This window comes from Rhinatrema bivittatum, chromosome 12, assembly GCF_901001135.1.
Source record: "Rhinatrema bivittatum chromosome 12, aRhiBiv1.1, whole genome shotgun sequence".
In the NCBI taxonomy this organism is placed as follows: domain Eukaryota; kingdom Metazoa; phylum Chordata; class Amphibia; order Gymnophiona; family Rhinatrematidae; genus Rhinatrema; species Rhinatrema bivittatum.
This window is the reverse complement of record NC_042626.1, coordinates 34,587,093-34,610,864: the sequence shown is the minus strand read 5'-3', so window position 1 is coordinate 34,610,864 and position 23,772 is coordinate 34,587,093. Positions and strand designations below refer to the sequence as shown.

Genomic DNA, 23,772 nt, shown 5'->3' with positions numbered 1-23,772 from the left:
ATCATGACCAGCATAGTCCAGGGCTTGGCTGGCATAGAGGCTGAGCCACTCTTGCATATTGGCAGTAGTAGGGTGGCCACCTGACCCAGGTCAACATTGACAAACGAATCCTGTCCTGATTTTCTCCCATTACATTCATGGAGCAGTAACTCCAATTTGTCGAGGAAGCTGCAAGTCCATGGGGCAAAATCAGAACTGGATCAGCCTGTCCAGGTTGACCTGGGTCAGAGGGCGGTGGCGAGGAAGGACGTGTCCTGTGCCTGTCAGTGCTGGGGTGACCTGTAGACCACCTTTCATTGCTTGGGTTGTCAAGTTAGCAACTTTCACTGGCACCAGATTTGTTACCCGCCCCCTCCCAAAAAAAAATTCCTCAGAAAAGGTTTGAAAAAAAGCAGGCCAAGGGTGCAAAGCTTAAATGTGGTTCAATAAACTCCAAACTGAGTCCTCAAATTCACTGGGGATGATGCCCTGTGGTAAATGAGCTGGGAGACTCCATTTCCTTTTGCACCCAGGGGGGGGGATCTTCTCACACCATGAATAGAAATATGTGGGGGAAGCCCAGAATACAAGAGGCAAGGACACCACCCACGTCTGGTAGGGAGAGAACACAGAGTTGAGAATCATTAGTAGGAGAACAAGAATAAGAACACCCAGCTTTTTCAGACTCTCACCTGCATATTCTGGGTCCACATGTGGCGGATAAAATCCAAACTTGATGAAAATGGGGATGGGAACTCCGTACTTGAACCACTCCACCACGTAGGGAGGCGGCTGCCCCGTAATCGGATGGATCACGTCGCATCCCAGGATGACACTGTCTCCAGCACGGGCCGTCACGAACTGGGGCTCCTCCCTCGAGCTGTGGGCACCTGGGGAAAAAACCACAAACAGAATGGACTGAGGTTTCGTCTACACCAGGAGTTGACCTCGGCCTGTGCCAGCTATGTGCTTGAAGAGCAGTGCCGGTACCACCCCTGCGGGTCACCGGGCATTGAGAGAACACCGCAGTGGATCTCAGTGCCCCGGGTGAGAGAGAGGCTTCCTCCACTCCCCACAGCAGCGACCACAACACTCGCACTGTGCCATGCCTTAAGGGAGAGGAACAGGTCCAGGCTGTCATCTGCAGAGTGGGCCCCCAGCCCCCTGCAACCAACACTACACTGCAGTGCCGAAAAATGGGGCGAGCCTGCGGTCAGACATTTGCCAACAGCCTCGGGTGCTGACCACAAGAATGGGTCTCTGCCCTTATGCTGGGAAGACGAATGGTGGAATTCACTTTACAATGGGTTATACAGAGCAGCATTTAGATTTTTTTTTATTAACACCCGACGGGTCTCACTTATAAAAGGGCTTCTTCTGCGTCCTACAGCAATAGTTTTTGATAAGTCAGGCCCTGAGTTCTGGAACTTTCTTCCATGTATAGTACGGTATTTCATTCGGTTATTAGATCAACAGATAAGCAACGAATTTTTTTCCTCCCACAGGGACTGCTTCAGTTATATTCCAGAACACAGTTTGCTATGAAGCAAACCCATTCATAGTCGTCATACCCAACTGAAAAGAATGAGAACTCGATTTCATTGTAATCTGCTGTCTGGGTGAGTATGAAACGTCACATTCCTCTCGGTGCTGCTCATCTCCCTGCAGCATTAGATGATGGGTTGAATTTCTCCTCGGCACCGAGTCTGTAGCACTACACTCCCCCTGCCAATCCACGTCCACAGGTGCAGGGATGAAAGAATGCTCCCTGTCTATGCACGGCTAGTGCAATATTTCTCTGTCCCTTTAAGAGACGCTCTTGAACAAGCTGAAAAATTGAATGGAAGCTGATTTATTATATTTTACGCTAGCTCTGCAATCCCTCAGCCTCCAGAGAGCTCTCATGTGGAGCATCAAATTCCTAAAAAAAAAAAAAAAAGAAACGTGGAGGCGGGTGTCCGACACCTGCCCCCCCTCCCCCACCACCACCACCTCCCTAACAAGGACCATGCCAACTTCTTCTGTGCACCAAGAACACCCGCAGTAAAACCTGCCATACCAACCTCATGAGCTGTGACCAGTTTAACTAGTTGTGGGCCTGCAGACAAGAAGATGGGCAGAGGACTCAAAGAAGAGAAGAGATACAGGAGCTTAGATCAGAGGAGATGAAAGCAGAGACAAGAAAAAGTGAGCCAGCAAGATCTGAGAGAGAGCAAACCAGAGAGGAGGGTGAGGATTTCTGCAGCTTTACTGGACCTTTAACATGCTGACAGGGACTGAGATCCATGCACGGTCAAGCCACGACTGTTCAAGGGTTATCTGGCCTCTGTTCTCTGTGCTAATATTTCAGAGCAGCAGCAGCAGAAGGCAGTGACATCACTGTTTTTCACAAGCAGCGTGTAACATCACCAGTTATTTTTGACACAGAGATGAACATTAGCTAGTAAATGGCCCCAATAGGAATTTATCCGGCCCCTAGGGGTCCCAAAACAAGCTTACAATTAAAGACTCCCCGGAGCTAGAGAGCTAACTTCAGAACAGCTATAATGTTTCACAGTTAGTCACCTGCTCACAGAGTAAACGCGACACCAATCCCTGGATCACCCCTGTAAGGAACACTAAAAGAATAGCTACCCCCTCTCCCATCCAGTCCATGATACCATGATCCCTGAATTAGTCTGTAAGGAACATTACAGGATCAGCTGCCCCTCTATCATCCACTCTGTGATACCACCCGGCCCTTGGATCACCTCTTTAAGGAACATTACAGGATCAGCTGCCCCTCTGTCATCCACTCTGTGATACCACCCGGCCCCTGGATCACCTCTTTAAGGAACATTACAGGATCAGCTGCCCCTCTGTCATCCACTCTGTGATACCACCCGGCCCTTGGATCACCTCTTTAAGGAACATTACAGGATCAGCTGCCCCTCTGTCATCCACTCTGTGATACCACCCGGCCCCTGGATCACCTCTTTAAGGAACATTACAGGATCAGCTGCCCCTCTGTCATCCACTCTGTGATACCACCCCGGCCCCTGGATCACCTCTTTAAGGAACATTACAGGATCAGCTGCCCCTCTATCATCCACTCTGTGATACCACCCGGCCCTTGGATCACCTCTTTAAGGAACATTACAGGATCAGCTGCCCCTCTATCATCCACTCTGATACCACCCGGCCCTTGGATCACCTCTTTAAGGAACATTACAAGATCAGCTGCCCCTCTATCATCCACTCTGATACCACCCGGCCCTTGGATCACCTCTTTAAGGAACATTACAGGATCAGCTGCCCCTCTATCATCCACTCTGATACCACCCGGCCCTTGGATCACCTCTTTAAGGAACATTACAGGATCAGCTGCCCCTCTGTCATCCACTCTGTGATACCACCCGGCCCCTGGATCACCTCTTTAAGGAACATTACAGGATCAGCTGCCCCTCTATCATCCACTCTGATACCACCCGGCCCCTGGATCACCTCTTTAAGGAACATTACAGGATCAGCTGCCCCTCTGTCATCCACTCTGTGATACCACCCGGCCCCTGGATCACCTCTTTAAGGAACATTACAGGATCAGCTGCCCCTCTATCATCCACTCTGATACCACCCGGCCCTTGGATCACCTCTTTAAGGACCATTACAGGATCAGCTGCCCCTCTGTCATCCACTCTGTGATACCACCCGGCCCCTGGATCACCTCTTTAAGGAACATTACAGGATCAGCTGCCCCTCTGTCATCCACTCTGTGATACCACCCGGCCCCTGGATCACCTCTTTAAGGAACATTACAGGATCAGCTGCCCCTCTGTCATCCACTCTGTGATACCACCCGGCCCCTGGATCACCTCTTTAAGGAACATTACAGGATCAGCTGCCCCTCTCCTATCAACCTTGTCATACCACCGATCTCTGAGTCATCTCTGAAAGGAACATTACAGGATCTGGTGCCCTTCCTACCATCACTCACTGATACCACCGCTCCATGAATCACCACTGTAAGGAGCTGCTGCCCCTCTCCCATCCACCATGAGCTCCTGTAATATTTCTGAGAGGGATTTATCCAGGCTTCAGTAGTGTCAGGGAGTGGCTGTGGGAGGGCCACAGATCCTGTAAAGGGGGAGCAAATTTTACACTCCCCACATAGCTGTACAGTTTGTGATACTTTTCATCTGCGGTCTTTGCACTCATTTTCAAAGTAAAAGTGCAGGTGAACTTTTACTTTGAAAACTACCCAAGGCAGAAGTGCTCTCAGAAATTTGCCCTTGCTTTGCCCATGGATAAATTTTTCCCATCCAAACCTATGCACGTAGTTCTCACCACGAGCTACCCCCAGCCCGGGAATGGCTTCACTACAATATGGGTAAAAGTAGACGGGGTTGTGGAACAATGTGCACCCATTTGCCCGTTTTCAGAGAGGCGATTTATGGGGGAGGGGGAACTTCTTGTTACCCACAGGAATCCCTTTGAAAATTGTCTTTCCTATGTGGGTGGGGGGGGGGGGGGAATCTCTTGCTAAGCAGGAAGGGATGGTGAGCCAGCACGCACAGACATTATGTGATGCTCTCCTGCAGTGGGCACCCCCCCACACCCCAAACCCCACCATGCTGTTCACACAGATAGACTTGATTCATTTTCACCTCCCAATGCCTCATTCTCACTGCATCAGAAACGAGGCAGAACTTTTACACTTCATCAACTGAAACCATGATTTCATCGCCATCAGCAGATGCACGCTCCCAAGCATTTAACTCCTTCCCTACGCACGTAGGTCTACTGTTTCTAATGCACCTCTAACTGCCCCCTCCCCCCCCCCAATAATATTATGGTCACACAGAACAGTGCAAAGAGCAGAGCCAAAGCTCACCAGAGAGAAGGAAGACTCCGGGAGCAGATGGCACAGGGATGAGAATCACGAGCCCATCAAGCAGACTGAAATCTTGTGGTCTCGGGGAGTTAATAAGACTGACAGGAAGGATCATCAAAAGCCCCGCGAGTTCTTTTGCTCACACAAGTTTGTTTGTTTTTTTTAAACAAAAGATTTTTTTGTTGCCCAAAGATTCAAATTTCCTGCAGCTTCTGGAAGAGACAATAACTTTGCAGAAGAAAACAGTACTAGTAAAAAGCGCTGCAGGATTTCTGTCTGATTCTCTCAATGTGACCCCCACCCCCCCCTCCACACACACACACACACATACACACACCAAGGTAATACTATCTAGTGAATGGGAAGCTTGCTAAGCAAGGTCCAGCAGACAGCAGCTGGGTGCATCGACTGCTCATGAACATAGAGCCGGACTCCTGACAATGCAGGGAAGACGTGATTCTCCTTGGCATGTGACATTGTCAGGCCAACAGTCCCCAGCACTTGTTATATAAGCTTTTGCTGGCACATTTCCCCCTTAGTCCCTCCCATCCAGAAGTTACAGGAAATTAGAGGGCAGTTTGCAGAACGATGTACGCAAATAAAAAGCACTTTGTCCACATTAATCTATCTGAAAAATGATCCTCCTTCATTGCGGCTAAAAGTACGCGTGCTGATCCACAACGTGCACAGTTTTAGCCACACTGGGAAGAAGCCTTCCCTGGGGAAGTGTTTAGGTCAGGGGAAGGGGGTGGGGGGCACACAAGCAGATTGCATTTTCATATCTCTGCGTCCAAAGATTGCATTCAAACCTTTGCGTTTCAAACCTTTCCAGCAAAAAAAATCTACCTGCAAGTGCAGAGGACCGTGCCTACCGTGTACCGGTGGCAAGCGTCAAAGCGAAACTGCACACCTGGACAAGACTCCAGCAAAAACGGGTGATCACAAATGACCTGCAGGCTTTCCTGCCCAAGGACTTTAAGCCGGCCCTTGAATACACAGCCCAACTTCAGAGTGTTAGCAGAGGAAATCGTGCCAAGCCACGGCAGGACAGCAACCAGTGTGAATCATCTGCATGCCTACGGCTTTCAGGCCTTGACCACATGGCACATTGCCTCCACCCACTCTGTGATGCTTTGGAAGCCTGACTCCTCTTTCACTCTCAAAAAAAGTCATCAAAGCTCCAGAATGAACTGGCTTCAACCTCCAGTTTTTTTTTATTTATATCTATCTATATATATAGATAGATATAAATAGATATAGATATATAGATACACACATAGATAGATAGTTAGATAGATACGCACGCACACACACACACACACACACGCTAAGGTAATACTATCTAGTGAATGGGAAAGCTTGAAGTCTTGCCAAGCAAGGTCGAGCAGACAGCAGCTGGGTGCATCAACTTCTCATGAACATAGAGCCGGACGCCTGACAATGCAGGGAAGACATGATTCTCCTTGGCATGGTCCCAGCTCCCTCTCCTCTCCAGTCAGCACTATCCCCAGGCAGCAGACTCCCATTCCCTCCCAGGCAACTGCAATTTCAGCCGATAGCAATTACTACAGCAGGTGCTGAGGACAGGGGGCAGACAGTCAGGCCCTGTCGGTGATCTCTAGACGCTGGGAATGGGAGAATCGGTCAGGAAATGTCTGTGATCTCAGAACATTAGAAGTGGGAGAGAGGGTCCGGTATTGTCTGTGACTTTAAGACACAGAGTGGGAGCGAGCTAGGAACTTGTCTGTGATCTTAGGACACTGGGTGGGCAATGGTCAAAAGTCATTTGCATGGGTAATAGTGATTTAACCAGGTAAACAGGCAATTCGAAAACCACCCCTCCTCAATTCAGCTAAAAGTTCAAATGGTGCTCCGCAGCTGTGCACTCGAGTTCAGGGTGGCATGTTTTGGACAGGATCAGGTAACGCAAGCAGATCGTATTTCCAAAATTATGCACATCATTCTCCCTACAGATATTACCCACACAGGCAGCCCAACTTTCAGAACTGTCCATGGTACACTATTTGCAAGCGGAAGTGGGCCTGTGGAAATTTATGCTCGTATTTTACAAACTGTGTGGAGGGAGCCGATGCAGAGATCGAAACATGGACTCATGCCAGGGTTGCTACAGAGGTCTTTTCACTTATGCCAGTTATCACTTTTATATGCATATTTGAGAAATCATTTTTTAAAAGTTCAAAAGAATACAAATAAGTTATTTTACCACGAGCTGATGATAATGATCACCCGCTGGTACAATTAACAGCAGAGTGGTTCATTGTATGAGGGTCCTTCATCTTTATACATAAATACTGCATGAATATCACAGGAAGGTGTGTTTTGTAGATGATTTTTTTCCCTTCTTTTTAGTAGGATTTTCTTTTGTGTATACAGTTTTATGTACCAGCTGAAACATCTATTGAGGATGTTCTTTCACATGTAGTCAAGTGTTAGTCAGCTATTAAGCAATGGATGACAAAAAAATCACTTGGCCATATACTTGTTTGGTGTGTTATTTAATAAAAGAGATTGAAACATTAAAAAAACAAAAACAAAACCACAGAACATAATTTGTGAGATTTTTACCTAATCATTCTCCATCATCTGTGAAGTTTGATGATGTCATTATTCCTGCGTCCTTACAAGTTCAAAATGTAGGTGTTTTGATTGATTCTGCATTATCACTGAGACCTCAAATCAGGTCGGTTGTGAAGAATGCGCTTTTTAAGTTATGTACTTGAAGCCTTATCTATCGGATTTTGATGTTAGAACAGTCCTGCAGGCTCTTGTTACTTCTGCACTTGATTGCTGTAATTCTTTATACTCAGGGCTGCCAATGGTATTGGTTAAGGCTTTACAAACCATCCAAAATGCGGCAGGGCCATTTTATAACTGGAAATTCATATTAGTGATCATATTTCTCCTATCCTATTCCAGTTACTTTGGCTGCCTATTCAGTGGCAGATCAAGTTTTAAATTCTTGATGTTCATTTTTAAAGCTCTTAATGGTGATGCTCCAATGTGTTTTAATTTGGGTTTTAAAAATTTATAGACCCATTAGGATTTTAAGATCCTCTTGTCATTTCCTCTCAGATGTTCCATCTGTTAGATTGGTAAGGCTTGGTGAGTCGTGTTCAAGGATGTTCACTGTAGCTGGACCCTCTTTGCCAGAAAAATTAAAAGACAAGTCCTCACTTTGCAGATGCAGAAAACAACTTAGGTCTTTATTTTTCTCTCAGGCATTTGAGTCACTTCTGTAAGATCTATGCCAGTCAAGGGCAAAGTGAGTGGCCTTCTACAATTTTCGGCTGTGCTCCACATTTTTATTATGTGTGTGTTACAAGGTTTGGTATGCTTTATGATTTATTATTGTTTGGTTTATCAACATCAGTGCTGTGTAAGTAAGTTGTTATTTTTCAATGCTATTGCAGATCTGAACTTGGCCGTAACTTGTTTTGAGCTTTGTGGTTACAAATATGTGCAAACAAACAAACGACGTAATTTATATTTTCGTTATTATGTGTATACGGTTGTTGCCTATCTACAACAGGTGAGAGAGAAGACATTTTTTTAAATAAATTAAATTGCTATCAACCTTAATGTAAAGGGGGAAAATTACATCTTCTCTGCTTCTCATTATGACTCACCTAGAGGCTAACAACCATGTTTTATTTATGTATATATTTATTTGGATTTAGCTCATGCCTTACCATTGTGTGCTAGAGAGCCATGTGTGTAATAATGAATTAGGAAAGACTTGGATAATAGTTTTTTCCCCCACTGAGCTAGGATTAGCTAATCAGATATCATCCCAAGAGTATTGGAACAAAATGGGTATTCAAAGAGATGGAGACGAGAAGAACATGGGTATACTGGGAGGTACCAAAACTTGTTTAGGGAGACAAGCATCAGATATAGAATTAAACTAGTGGCTGGGTCTGTCCAGCAGCTTATAAGTACAGTAACAACTAGAAGACTTAATGGAAACACAGGTGGTCACATAACTGAGTCCGTCTGGTGGGTAACGCAGGGGACCCAGCAGGCCAAATGTTGGGACAACAGCCTTGTGGTTAGATATGGGAAGGGAGGGATACTGGGTGTGAACTAAATAGGACATGCTCATCTACCCAAGACAGTGGAGCACTAAGGAAAAAAAGACAATTGAAGAAACAACTGTACTGGATAAGGAATAATATCTTACAAGCAATCATGCTCTCTGGCTGAAAGTTGGGTTACATCCTTCTCAGCGAGGCCAGAAATAACTCGGCAGTCCCGGCAGTCTTTTTCTGCCGTCAACTCCTATTTTACTGGGGGGGGGGGTCAATAAATAAGGTAAATTTCAGGGGAACACTGAAAAAGCTTAAATTCCCCTTATTTACTGCCCCCCCCCCCCCCCCACTTGAATGTTACTGGATCTGTGATCTCCAGATACTGTGACTGACAGCAGGGAGACCGTCTTTTTTTTTTTTTTTTATCTCCCTCCTTCTCATCCTCTCACCATTTCCCTCTTGCTGCATGTTTCATGGCTTCTCTCCTCCTGTGGCTGATGCGGCAGTTACCAGCGAGCGACAGTGGCGAGAAAGCACGGATGGAAGCAGTGATACAGAAAGGCAAGGGGGGGGGGGGGGGAAGCGCAGGGCCTCTCTCCTTCCAGTGCCATTGCCAGCGTTACTTTTCTGCCCTTCTCCCTCCATCCTTTCCCCATCCCCTTTCTCCCTGTTTCCTCATTCTCCACTTGCTTTCTCCCTCCCTCTCTATCTGGGCACAAATTCCTATTAACAGAGCTTCCTTTTCATCTGTTCCCTCCTTCCCCCCCAATCCTTGGACCATATCCTCGCTACAGAATACTTTTCTCTCTCCTTCACTGTCAGATTCATTTACCGGATCCTACTTTCCGTTTCCTACTGAATTTTAATCTCCATCTGTTCACAGAAAGCACTAAGCTAGAGCTCACTAGACTAAGGGCATGCTTGCCGGAGATCAATTAGGGACACTTCTTGCTACTGTGGAAGCAGAGATAGCTGCCTGGAACAGAGTGAAAACATTCCCCCTGGGTGTGACAGCAGAGGGAGCTGCCTGGAACTGATTGGAAACTACCCCCCCCCCCCGAGTGTGACAGCAGAGAGATGCTTAGGATGGATAGGGGACTCTCCCCCTGGGTGTGACAGCAGAGGGAGCTGCCTGAGACTGATTGGAAACAACCCCCCCCCCCCCCAAGTGTGACAGCAGAGAGATGCCTAGGATGGATAGGGGACTCTCCCCCTGGGTGTGACAGCAGAGGGAGCTGCCTGACACTAATTGGTGTCACTTCCCCTGATGTGACAGCTGAGAGAGCTGGGTATGACAGCAAAAAGAGCTGCCTGGGACTGATTTGAAATGTTCCCCCACCCCAAGTGTGACAGCAGAGAGAGGCCTAGGACTAATAAAGGACACTCCCCATGGGTATGACAGCAGAGGGAGCTGTCTGAATGATTGGTGTCAATTCCCCTAATGTGTCAGCTGAGAGAGCTGGGTGTGACAGCAAAAAGAGCTGCCTGCTATGAACTAGGGATACTCCCACTGGGTGTGACAGCAAAGAGATGCCTAGGTCTTATTGGGAACATTCCCCCCTGGATATGGTGGAAGATAGAGCTGAGTGAGACACATTGCTGATGCCCCTTATGGGTGTGACAGCTGCTGGAAACCCATTGGGGATGCTCCCTGTGGATGTGACAGCAGAGAACTGCATGGGGACACATTGGAAATGCTCCCCATGGATGTAACAGCAGAGGGCTACTTGGGATGGACTAAGGATACTCCCCATGGCTGTGACACTGGGAGACAGAAACTGGAAATGGAACAGAGATGTTCCTTATAAGCATGACATTTACCTAAGATGAACTGGGGACAATCCCCTTGGGTGTGACAGCCATATGGGAAATGCCACTGCCAAGCACTCCCAGATTGAGTAGGAAACTCAAGGAGTGATCAAAGGTTTGGCAGCTAGGAACCATGCCAAAACGTGCGGAGTCATGCGTTTGGGGTGCAGTCATCCAAAGTGCCCCCGTGCGAGAGACTGCTGTGCACAGACTGGGAGAAAGACTTGGGGTGCTAGTGTCCGATGATCAAAAGGTAGCAAACCAATGTGACAAGGTGGTAACTAAAGCCAGAAGGATGCTGGTCTGCATCGAGAGAGGCATAACCAGTAGGAAAAAGGAGGTGGTAAGGTCCTTGGTGAGGCCTCGCCTGGAGTACTGGGTTCAGTTCTGGAGCCCATATCTCAAAAAGGATAGAGACAGGACAGAAGCAGTCCAGAGAAAGGCAACTACAATGGTGTGGCGAGAGGAGAGGAGAGACAGGGGAGATAGGATACAGACTTCTAAATTCTTGAAAGATATTAAATAGTACACAGGAATCTAATTTCTTCCAGTGGAGAAGAAGCTGTAGAACTATGAAACTCCAAGGAGCTAGACTCAGGACCCAATCAGGAAGTGTTTCTTCACAGAAAGCATGGCGGATGCCTGGAATGCCCTCCTGGAAGAGGCGGTGAAGACAAGAACAGTAACTGAGTTCAAAGGGGCATGAGAGAGAGGATGGAAATGAAGGAACGGGTCCCGTGGTAGCCAGAGTGTAACATTTCGGCAAGAAGCAGCAGTTTTAACCCTAAACATTTTGCTGGGCTGACTGGGCGGACCCCTCTGGGTCTTTATCTGCCATCATTTACTATGTTACTAGCCAGCTGTTAAGGGTGGATGGGGGGACTACCAGTGCCCCATTACATAACCCCAGGCTAAGAAGGGGCAACGGCTCACAAAGCAAGAGAACTAGAGCAAGCCTTATACAAGGAAGAAATTCACCGGACACAAGCAGGAAATAAAACTCTAAATCCTTAAGAAAGGAAAACCCAAATACAGCGCATAGAGACTAGGAGGAGTCCTGATGGAAGCATATAGCACCATTTACAGAGCGCGAGGTAGACTGGCAATCATTCTCTGCTTTTCCCCTCCTCGCTCCTGTGTTTCTCTCGCAAGCCCCCTAATGCACTCTTACAAAGTGCAGCTCCCTGCTGACTGGAAAAAGAGCTGGAAAAAGCTTTCTCTAGCAAGAAGCAGCAAAACGGCCACTATTTTTTGTTCTTCTGGGGGCGGGGTGCTCCCGAAAGGACTATAGGGAGGGAAGGTGGCGGAAAGAAGACAGAGAGACAGACACCTCAAGATAGCGGGGCACAGAGGAGTTAAGTGCCGTGAGACTAGGAGCCCGTGCAATTCACCTGTAGTAAGCGTTCATCCCCGGAAATCAGAATTATTACAAGGCAAGGATGAGAGCTGCCCAAGCAGCCAAGCAACTACTGTGCTTCGCTCAGCTGCACATTTGGGTGCTGTGCCAGCAGCAGGCACTCGCCTCCAAAGCCAAGACCACCCCGCAAGCTCGCGACATAGAGAAGTGCATTCAATTAAAGCTGAAGAGCCATCTTTCAATGCCTGTCTTCTGTTTCCAAATCCAGGAAAGCATTTCATTTCTGAGGATGCATTTATTTTTTTAAGGGTTAGGTTAATGGAAGGAATCCAGAGGCCACAGAGAGCAAAGCTGCTGCAGACTGGAGGCACTGCGCTAGCCGAGTGCTGCCAGGAGTCCAGATCCTCCTAGGTAAATCAGCATCTCACAACGCAAGCAGGCAAAGAAGCTGCCAGCTGCTGCTCCCTGGCCTCCGATTTGCGGAGCTTCCCCGGGTTTCTGACACCTTGCACACCTTGAAACAGGCACACTGGCCAACTTTCTTTCATGCCAAGAAGGGTGATCTGCTGGCATTCTGCCAAAACAGAAGTAGCCGAGATTTGTGTGTGCCCTTGGTTGCTTGTATTTTACAGTTTTGTTATTTCAAACTCGGGTAGCTTGTTTCAAGATGGTGAACGGACTAAATAAACTAATCTGGTGGCAAATAGCATTGCCTCATTTCTTAAGGCCCAAACGATGAGCCCCCTCCATATCTCTGTGGCCTGTGAGTGAGTGTGGAGGAATTCCAAACTGCGGCCACCTGACTGAGGAGGGTCCCATTCCCAGTCTAGCAGGCCGCGTTTCACCCGACCAGCCTACTGCTGATGCACCGGACTGGCTGAGGTTTTATGAAACCTCTAACCATACTCAAGAAGATCCCTCAATACCAACCTCTAAGTCTTGAGCGCCTCCTACCCACCCAGTGTTCTTCAGGACTTGCAGAAAACTCTTAAAGCCCTCCCAGAGAGAAGGCATAAAACACTTCTGAGCAACGACTCCAAACACTGCTGTTGAGATGGAGAAAATCCGGATGTGGATCCTTAGGCCGACCGACCCGAAGGAACAGTCGGTAGGCAGAACTCCCACTGGGCAATTGGAGCTTCACCTGGAAACCCGTGACTCCTCCAGAGGAGCTGTGGGAGCCCGGGTTGCTAGGACTTAGGAGTCTTCGCCCTGGAAGTCTGAGGTCCCCCCAGGAGGAGCCCGTAGGGACCCGGGCCGCTGGGACTTAGGCGAGAACAAAGAAACCCAGGAGTGGAATCCGGACTGGAGTCTGGGCAGGCGGCGAGCAAGCAGCAGTCGGGGTCACGAACCGGGGTCAAGGCAGGCTGAAGACAACAGGAGTCGAAGTCACGGACCGGAGTCAAGGCAGGCTGAAGAGAAGCAGGAATCGCAGTCACGGACCGGAGTCAAGGCAGGCTGAAGACAACAGGAGTCGAAGTCACGGACCGGAGTCAAGGCAGGCTGAAGACAAGCGTGGTCAAGCTATCCGAGGTCAAAGCAGGAGACAGGCAAGCTGAATCAGGCAAAGCGGAGTCAGGCAAAGCGGAGTCAGGCAGGAAACAGGCAATCCAGGAACGCAACTCAGAGCTACCAGTAGTAGTGAACCTCGTTGCAAGGCAAGGAAGGCTAGGAACTGCAGGGCTTAAATAGCCCTGCAGCGTCTGACGTCAGAAACGGGAGGAGCCGAGTTTTCCCGCGCTGGTCCCCTTAAAAACGGAGATCAGCCGCGCGCGCGCGCCTGGGGGCGGGGCTAGCCGCGAGAGAACGCCGGCAGCAGTGAGGGAGCTGGCGCATGGCGTCTGAAGGCCCAGTAGGGCCGCGGGGGGTCGGAGCGGCAGGAGGAAGCAGCGGCTGAGGTCCCGAGTCCGCGGACCGCGGGAGGAAGCAGCGGCTGAGGTCCCGAGTCCGCGGAACGCGGCAGCTCTCCGGGACCCGAAGAGGAGGTAAGGCCTCGGACGCCACGGTGGCGACCGAGACCGCAACAGTACCCCCCCTCTTACGCCCCCTCCGCCGAGGGCCAGGCTTCCCGGGATGGTCCAGATGAAACTGAGTTAGCAATGATTTGTCCAAGATGTTCCGAGCTGGTTCCCAAGAGTCCTCCTCAGAACCGCACCCCTCCCATGCCAGCAGGTATTCCCAGCGACGGGCATGGAAGCGAACGTCCAAGACTTCTCGTACCTGATACGTAGTCTCCGTAGACGTAGGAGATGATAGTGCATCAGTGGAAGGATGGTGGTACCGGGACAGTACCACCGGTTTCAGCAAAGATACGTGGAACACGTTATGGATGCGAAGTGATGACGGAAGACGAAGTCTGTAGGATACTGTACCAATACGCTCTGCAACTTGAAAAGGCCCGCAGTATCGAGGGGCCAACTTACAAGAGCGGTTAGGTAGCTGGAGATTCCGAGTGCTTAACCACACCTTGGTACCTGGCAGAAAAACTGGCGCTGGTCGTCGATGACGGTTGGTATACTGCTGGGACTTTCTTGCTGCCGTAGTCAGTTTGAGTTGAATCCTCTTCCAGAGATGATGCACTTGACGTGCTGTGGTTAAGGCAGCAGGTGATGGAATAGAAATAGGAAGCGGCAAAGGCGGTCTTGGGTGACGTCCATAGACGATCTGGAAAGGGGTTTGTCCTGTGGCAGCATGGGTATGATTGTTGTAGGCGAACTCTGCCCAAGGCAGGAGAGAAACCCTGTTGTTTCCCTTTTCGGAGATGAAACTGCGGAGGAAAGTTTTAAGAGTGCGGTTCGTGCGCTCTGTCTGGCCATTAGTCTGGGGGTGAAAGGCCGTGGACAAATTTAATTGGACCCCAAATTTCCTGCAAAGGGCACGCCAAAAACGAGCCGTAAACTGGGGCCCTCGATCCGATACGATACTCTGTGGTAGTCCATGAGCCCGGAAGACGTGGAGAGTAAACAGAAGTGCGAGTTCAGGTGCAGAGGGCAGCTTAGGCAAAGGTACCAGGCGGATCATTTTAGAAAACCGGTCTACGGTTACCCAAATCACCGTATTACCTTCCGAGGGGGGCAGATCCACTACAAAGTCCGTGGCTATGTGGAACCAGGGTTCCACGGGAATAGGCAGCGGCTGCAGGAGCCCCCAGGGCCGACCACTAGGCGGTTTTTGTCGGGCACATACTGGACATGAGTCGACATATACTCGGACATCTTGTCGCATTCGAGGCCACCAGTAATATCGGCTAAGCAGATCGAGCGTCCTTTCCCTGCCGGCGTGACCCCCGGAAAGAGAGTCGTGGGCCCAGGCTAAGACCCTTCTGCGGTCTTTGTGGGAAACCACCACTCGTCCTAGGGTGGAAACTGTGGTACTGGCTAACTGGATCTTAGCGGGATCAATAATGTGTTGTGGGAGGTCTTCCTTCTCCTCCTGCATTTCATAACGGGAGAGCGCGTCAGCCCGTACATTCTTCAAGGCGGGCCGGTACTTCAGTATGAAATTGAAACGGTTAAAGAAAAGGGACCAACGTGCTTGTCGAGGATTAAGACGTTGGGCCTGGTTAAGAAACTCCAGGTTCTTGTGATCAGTATAAATTGTAACCGGATGAAGGGAGCCCTCCAACCACTGCCTCCACTCCTCCAGTGCAAGTTTGACCGCCAGCAACTCCTTATCCCCAATGCCATAATTGCACTCGGCTGATGAGAATTTCTTGGAAAAATAGGAGCAGGGTAGGAGATGTCCGGAGTTAGAGACTTGCGAGAGGACCGCTCCCACAGCGATGTTAGAGGCATCGACCTCGACAAAAAATGGCCGTGTTGGATCCGGGTGCCGTAAACAGGTATCTTGGAGAAACGCCTTCTTTAATTGTTCGAAAGCTTCACAAGCTCCCTCAGGCCAATGGCGAGTGTTAGCTCCCTTCCGAGTTAGCGCGGTTAAAGGTGCCACCAAGCGAGAGTACTGGGGAATAAAGTGTCTATAGAAGTTAGCAAACCCCAAAAAACGTTGCAGTGCTTTTAGCCCCTCGGGTCGGGGCCACTTCCTGATGGCGGATACCTTGCTGGGGTCCATCCGGAAACCAGTAGAGGACACTATATACCCGAGGAAGGGTAACGACTCTTGCTCAAAGAGACATTTTTCAAACTTAGCATACAAATGGTGGTCTCGTAAGATCTGGAGTACTTGTCTCACATGTTGCCGATGGGAGGCAAGATCCGGGGAGTGTATGAGAACGTCATCCAGATAGACGATCACGCAGGAGTGCAATAAGTCACGCAGAATCTCATTCATCAAGTGCTGGAATACAGCGGGAGCGTTGCACAGTCCAAACGGCATCACCAGGTATTCATAATGACCGTCCCGGGTGTTGAACGCCGTCTTCCATTCGTCCCCGGGGCGGATTCGGACCAGATTGTATGCGCCGCGGAGATCCAATTTAGTGAAGACTTGGGCTCCTTGGAGTCTGTCCAACAATTCCGGAATGAGAGGAAGCGGATACCGGTTCTTCTTGGTGATAGCATTGAGCCCACGGTAATCAATGCAAGGCCGCAAGGCTCCATCCTTTTTTGCAACAAAAAAGAAACCTGCTCCGGCGGGGGACTTGGAAGGGCGTATGAAGCCCTTGGCCAGATTCTCGGTGATGTATTCGGACATAGCCCGGGTCTCTGGCTGAGACAAAGGATAAACTCGTCCTCGGGGGGGAGTAGTACCTGGAAGCAAAGGTCGGTGTTGCGGTAACAATTCTGCTTTTCCTTGGAAAAGACGTCCAAAAAGTCAGCATACGGAGCCGGTAATACCGGCGAGGTGTGAGCCAGCGGAATCCGTTGGAATCTTTTCGCTTGGAGGCAGGATTGAAAACACTCAGAACTCCACTGGGTAATCTGAAAATCCTTCCAGCGAATCACAGGAGAGTGTTTCTGAAGCCAGGGTAACCCAAGAACCACCGGATGTACAGCTCTCTCCAACACCAGCAATGAAATCTCCTCTGTGTGTAATAAGCCCGTCTGCAGAATCAACGGTACGGTCTCGGAGGAGATGCACCCCGACAAAGGGGTACCCTGAATGGAGGTTACCCGCAAGGCAGGAGTCCTGGATCGCGTAGGGAGATTCAGCTGTTGCACCAAATCCTTAGTAATGAAGTTGCCTCCAGCCCCGGAGTCAACTAGGGCTTGCGTGAGGAAGGAACCGCCAGGATATTCCAAGGTTACCGGTATAGTACACTGAGGAGCAGGGCTAAGGCAGCCTAGGGGACACTCCTCCCTTACACCTAGGCGCGGGAGTTTTCCGCCCGTTCTTTACACTGTGCAAGGTAGTGGCCCTTTCCGCCACAGTACAGGCACAGCCTCAAGTCACGGCGTCGCTGTCTTTCTTCGGGTGACAAAGACGAACGACCCACTTGCATGGGCTCGTCAGAGGCAGTTGCTGGTGAAGGTGCAGTTCCCCGCGACCCCGAACTTGAATTCGAGAACCTGGGAGTCACGGACGTCGAGCGTCGGAAAGGGCGCCCCTCTTTCGCCCTCTGCTGCAAACGCCGATCAATTCGACCCGCTAAGTCAATCAGGGAACTCAGGGTCTCCGGCGGATCCCGAGCCGCTAGCTCGTCCTTAATACGACCGGCCAAGCCCTCCAGGAACACGCCCCGGAGAGCCTCATCCTGCCAGCCTACCTCATGGGCGAGGGTGCGAAAGTCCAACGCGTAGTCTGCCAAAGTCCGCGATCCTTGCCGGAGCTGGAGTAACTCTGAAGTAGCGGAGGCCTGGCGCGCTGGCTCATCAAAGGCCGCTTTGAACTCTTCCACAAAACGGTTCAAATCCCCCAGGGCAGGATCATTATTCTCCCACATGGGGGAAGCCCAATTCAGGGCCCGTCCGTCCAGAAGGGCAAAAATGTACGCCACCTTGGTGCCATCAGTAGGGAACTGGTTGGGCAGTAGTGCAAAGCGCACATAACATTGGTTTAAGAACCCTCGACACGCCTTGGCATCCCCGGCATAGCGAGAGGGTGCAGGGAGCTGTGTAGGGGACTGGAGGGTTACCAGTGGAGCAGGAACGGGTGCTGGTACTGGAACAGGCGCGGGCGGCTCGGTATCCATGCGAGACGCCAGCCGCTCTACCGTAGCAGCCAGGGAGTCCAGGACTTGCTGTTGCTGAACCAACCGCTGGGCCAAACCCGGAATGGCCTGTAGCCCGGCGAGGTCTGCCGGATCCATGGCCTTGCAAACTGTTGAGATGGAGAAAATCCGGATGTGGATCCTTAGGCCGACCGACCCGAAGGAACAGTCGGTAGGCAGAACTCCCACTGGGCAATTGGAGCTTCACCTGGAAACCCGTGACTCCTCCAGAGGAGCTGTGGGAGCCCGGGTTGCTAGGACTTAGGAGTCTTCGCCCTGGAAGCCCGAGGTCCCCCCAGGAGGAGCCCGTAGGGACCCGGGCCGCTGGGACTTAGGCGAGAACGAAGAAACCCAGGAGTGGAATCCGGACTGGAGTCTGGGCAGGCGGCGAGCAAGCAGCAGTCGGGGTCACGAACCGGGGTCAAGGCAGGCTGAAGACAACAGGAGTCGAAGTCACGGACCGGAGTCAAGGCAGGCTGAAGAGAAGCAGGAATCGCAGTCACGGACCGGAGTCAAGGCAGGCTGAAGACAACAGGAGTCGAAGTCACGGACCGGAGTCAAGGCAGGCTGAAGACAAGCGTGGTCAAGCTATCCAAGGTCAAAGCAGGAGACAGGCAAGCTGAATCAGGCAAAGCGGAGTCAGGCAAAGCGGAGTCAGGCAAAGCGGAGTCAGGCAGGAAACAGGCAATCCAGGAACGCAACTCAGAGCTACCAGTAGTAGTGAACCTCGTTGCAAGGCAAGGAAGGCCAGGAACTGCAGGGCTTAAATAGCCCTGCAGCGTCTGACGTCAGAAACGGGAGGAGCCGAGTTTTCCCGCGCTGGTCCCCTTAAAAACGGAGATCAGCCGCGCGCGCGCGCCTGGGGGCGGGGCTAGCCGCGAGAGAACGCCGGCGGCAGTGAGGGAGCTGGCGCATGGCGTCTGAAGGCCCAGTAGGGCCGCGGGGGGTCGGAGCGGCAGGAGGAAGCAGCGGCTGAGGTCCCGAGTCCGCGGACCGCGGGAGGAAGCAGCGGCTGAGGTCCCGAGTCCGCGGAACGCGGCAGCTCTCCGGGACCCGAAGAGGAGGTAAGGCCTCGGACGCCACGGTGGCGACCGAGACCGCAACAACTGCGATTGGACACTGGGGACCGGAGTAAAATTCCCCCAGTCTCATCGCTGTATAGTTTAACACGCACAATTTAATTTTCCCGCAGACGTTTTTGCCCCACACAGAATCCATGCCTTAGGCAAAAAACTCGCGCTGTTTAAAAACGGTGCCGGCAAAGTGATTTGCTGAGCTTCGGCACAAGCATTTTAGCCCCGGATGGTGGAAACTTGTTCAAAATTTGCCCGGATCATAAATTTGACAAAAAATGCAAGTTCATGGCACGTGGGCTAGAGTCACAAACATTCAGGCGTTTCACAATTTTCACGTAGCCCGGTCCTTAAATCTGGTCTGCGCTTCACTGCAGGAAGTGGCACATTTATTTATTTATTTATTTAAAGTCTTTTCTATACCGTCGCTAAGTTATATACCATCGCATGTAACCAATTGCAGGCACTCTGCTCCTCTAGGGTACTCTAGAAATCAGCCTTCGGACTGGCCTTCCTTTTGGGAGCAAGGGCACTCTGGTTCTGATCCGATACAACCTTTTCCTTCTACACTCCCGTCCTCTGCCAGCTTTTTGGCACTTCAAGCTTTTAGCAGACTTTCATTGGCTGCCAAGTCTGACTGGATTGTGTTTCCAGTCTTTCCCTGCAGACGCACCAAAGGAGGAGGAAGAGGCATTTGCACGTCCCAAACACAGCAGCAGGTTAATGACCAGTCTCTGGCTTAGGGTAACAGGACCCTGCCTGTTCTTCTACCACAATCTGCAGCCATGAATGGTCAAAACCCAAAGGGGGAGTGTGGGCAAGCCCAGGTGTACTATCCCCACCAGTGAGAGTGACCCACACCCACTGCCTTTCAAGATGTACCTGGAGCGAGAGATTTGCAGGGTCTCCTCCTCCCCATTATCATGAGCTGTCAATAACCACCAATACAGTGCTGTACCCTACTAACGACAAGCTCACAACCCACAGCTTTGATGTGTTTCTGTCATAATGAAAGTTGCACAAGGTTTATTTTAGGGTCAAGACCTCCATTTACTACAGACATAAAATGTTGGAAGGCATTTAAAAGTAGCACAAAAAGTTAGAGGGCGGCAAACAGGACTTTAAATTGCGGCGACTCCCTCCGGCGGCCCTCTTACCTCCGCCGGACTCCAGCACTGTCCCCCTCGCACATCCTCCTCTGTCGGGGCTCCCCAGGCCCAATCGGGGCTAGAGCCCGCTCGCTTACACCGCGAGCCGTGCAGAGGAGGCAACAACAAAGATAAAAAAAGAAAAAGAAAAACAAAACCGAAAGGAACCCGCTCCGACTGTAGAGCAGCGCGCACACGGTGAGTCAGCCGCGCCCCCTGAGAGGCACTAGGCCAATCAGAGGGCGGCAAACAGGACTTTAAATTGCGGCGACTACCTCCGGCGTCGCGCGTCCGAAGGAGCGCGTTCTAAGGGGCCTGCCCCTTAGCGCGCCCCTTGGAGCGTCCCAGAGCCAGGACCCTTTACCCGTTTCCCTTCCAAACGGGGACTATTTACACCTCCACCTCTGGATCCCTTTAGAATACTATAAAGTCAAGAAAACACCTCCAAAGGCAACGGACACACTACAGCCTACGTATTAGAATACCAAGCATTTTGCACTCTTAACCCTAGCTATCTCGGATTTCCTTATCTAGCAATCTGCACTGCAGCCTCCAGCACGCACGCATCCTTTCAGCATCTAGCAACCACTCATCCAATTCTTCTTCCAGCAGCCACTCATCCAGCAGCCACTCATCCAATTCTTCTTCCAGCATCCTTTCATCCAGCAACCACTCATCCAATTCTTCTTCCAGCAGCCACTCATCCAGCATCCTCTCATCCAGCAGCCACTCATCCAGCAGCCACTCATCCAGCAGCCACTCATCCAGCAGCCACTCATCAAATCCCTCTCTACTATTAAACCAATTCTACTACTCTAATAGCTCTCAAACCATCATCAAACCCCACACATCTCTCCAGAAAGCAAGTCTTATTACGCTTCATTAAAAAAAAAAAAAAACAAACAAAAAAAAAACCAAAAAACTAACCTCACCAGCTACAATCTGAACACTATTCACATGGGCCTCCCAATTCCAATCCTCCATCACAGGACCTATCTCACAGGAAAACATTCCTTGATCTCACGCCCACCCACTTACAAATCCCTTATCCCCATCATGATTTCCCCATTTACCCAAACTTTAGGCTTAGCTCTTTTCTCTCTGATACTATTCAACGCTCAATCTCTCTCCAAGAAAACACTAATACTTAATGACATTCTCCTGGACAATAATCCCGACCTCTGCGCTATCACGGAAACATGGCTTAAACAAACGGATACAGCACTAATAAACCAACTTCCAATTCAAAGCTACGATATTTTCTCCATTCCCAGAAAGAAAAAAAGGGGAGGAGGTATCCTCCTAGCAGCCAAAAAAAATCTAAAAATTACCCAATTCCCAATTAGTTCACCCTCAAAAATTGAAACAGGACTATTCAAATCAGACCATCTGCAAATTCTTCTAATCTACGCCCCCCCAGGCCTGCTGGAATCCAATGCATCACCCATACTAGAATTAATAGCAACTCACTTAAATCTGGATCGTCCAACCATAATACTGGGCGATTTTAACTTACATGTCGACGACCCCATTCGCTCTACCAATTGCGAAGCTTTCCTAACTGCCATGTCGGCATTAGGCTTCAAACAAATCATAAACAAACCTACCCATAGAGCAGGCCACACCCTGGACCTTATATTTGTTAACTCAAACATATCACACTCAACGCCACCTACATGCCAACCAGTCCCCTGGTCAGACCATACTTTAATATCTTCTACCTTTTCGTTGGAACAAACAAGCAAAAAATGCGTCCCACCTCCAGAATTTATATACAGGAAATCCTGCACATCAGAGGAATTACACAATCATCTGGTCCCAGAACTCCCACTAATAGACATCACCTCAGCCAACGCAGCCCTTCACTCTTGGAACAAGATAACAGAAACAGCAGCAAACAAACTCTGTCCACTGGCAACAAAAAAACTCAAACAGAACACTTCCAAAAAACAACCTTGGTTTAACGAAGAACTTCAAAAACGCAAACACACACTCAGACAGAAGGAAAGCAAATGGCGGAAATCACCAACACCAACCTCCCTCTCCGCTTACAAACTCGCTCTACACCAATACAAAAACGCCACATTAAAAACTAAAAGGGACTTCTTTGCACAGAAGATCCACCACATTATTTTCGATTCCAAAGCCCTATTTGCTTATGTATCTAACTTAACACAAACCATTACTCCTGACATCCCAGCAAACCTAGCACAAGAAAAAGCTGAGGAACTGGCCCTCTACTTTAGCAATAAAATCTCCAACCTGATAACACAGCTGAGACCCAATACTTCAGATCCATCAAACCTATACTTACATCACAACAAAGACACTTCTCTACAATCCTTCGAACTATTCTCAATATCAGAGATACTCGCTGCATTGAAGAAAATGAAACCCTCATCACACCCATCAGACTACATCCCATCCAAACTTCTCCTGCTAATACCAGACACCATCTCTACCGCTCTGACAGACATCATTAACTGTTCACTAGCACAAGGAATCTATCCTGACGACCTGAAAATTGCATCCATCAAACCGCTCTTAAAAAAACCCAACTTAAACTCCAATGATCCCACCAATTTCCGTCCTATATCAAATCTCCCGTTCATAGCCAAGGTAATGGAAAAATTGGTTAACTCCAGACTATCAGACTACCTCGAAGAACATAAAATTCTGTTCCCGACCCAATATGGTTTCAGGAAATCCTTAAGTACAGAATCACTACTAATCTCCCTGACTGACTACCTTATCATGGGCCTGGATAAAGGTCAAGCATACTTGCTAATCCTCCTGGACCTCTCAGCTGCCTTTGATACGGTTAACCACTCCATCTTACTAATTCAACTAGCAAATATTGGAATAACAGGAACAGCTCTATCATGGTTCAAATCGTACTTAGGAAACAGAAAATACAAAGTTAAACTACACAACAAAGAATCTCAGCACTACGCTTCCTCTTCAGGAGTTCCGCAGGGCTCCTCCCTCTCACCAACGCTCTTTAATATCTACCTGCTCCCTCTTTGCCAACTTCTAAACAAATTAAACCTTAAACACTATCTATATGCAGATGACGTCCAGATAGTCATCCCCATCAAAGAATCCTATACTAAAACTCTTGAATTCTGGGAATCTTGTCTTCAAAAAATTGATGGACTCCTCTCCAACCTAAATCTAATACTAAACTCTTCAAAAAGTGAACTCCTCCTAATTTCCACCGAAAACAGTAATACAGACACAAATCCTCCACCGAATTTACAAACCCCACAAGTAAGAAACCTAGGAGCTATCTTTGATAATAAGCTAAACCTTAAATCATTCATAAATCAAACCACTAAGGACTGTTTCTATAAACTCCAAGTCTTAAAAAGAATAAGA

The 23,772-nt window shown here is 49.5% G+C and overlaps 1 protein-coding gene across 1 annotated transcript in view; it reads right to left on the bottom strand.

Annotated features, from left to right (window-relative positions):
* Positions 1 to 23,772, bottom strand: part of IGSF9B (immunoglobulin superfamily member 9B) — a 186,379-nt gene that overhangs the window by 132,593 nt on the left and 30,014 nt on the right. The window contains exon 2 of the mRNA XM_029573724.1: positions 672 to 869. Coding sequence (XP_029429584.1) covers positions 672 to 869 — 198 coding nt within the window. The remainder of the gene's footprint in view (positions 1 to 671; positions 870 to 23,772) is intronic.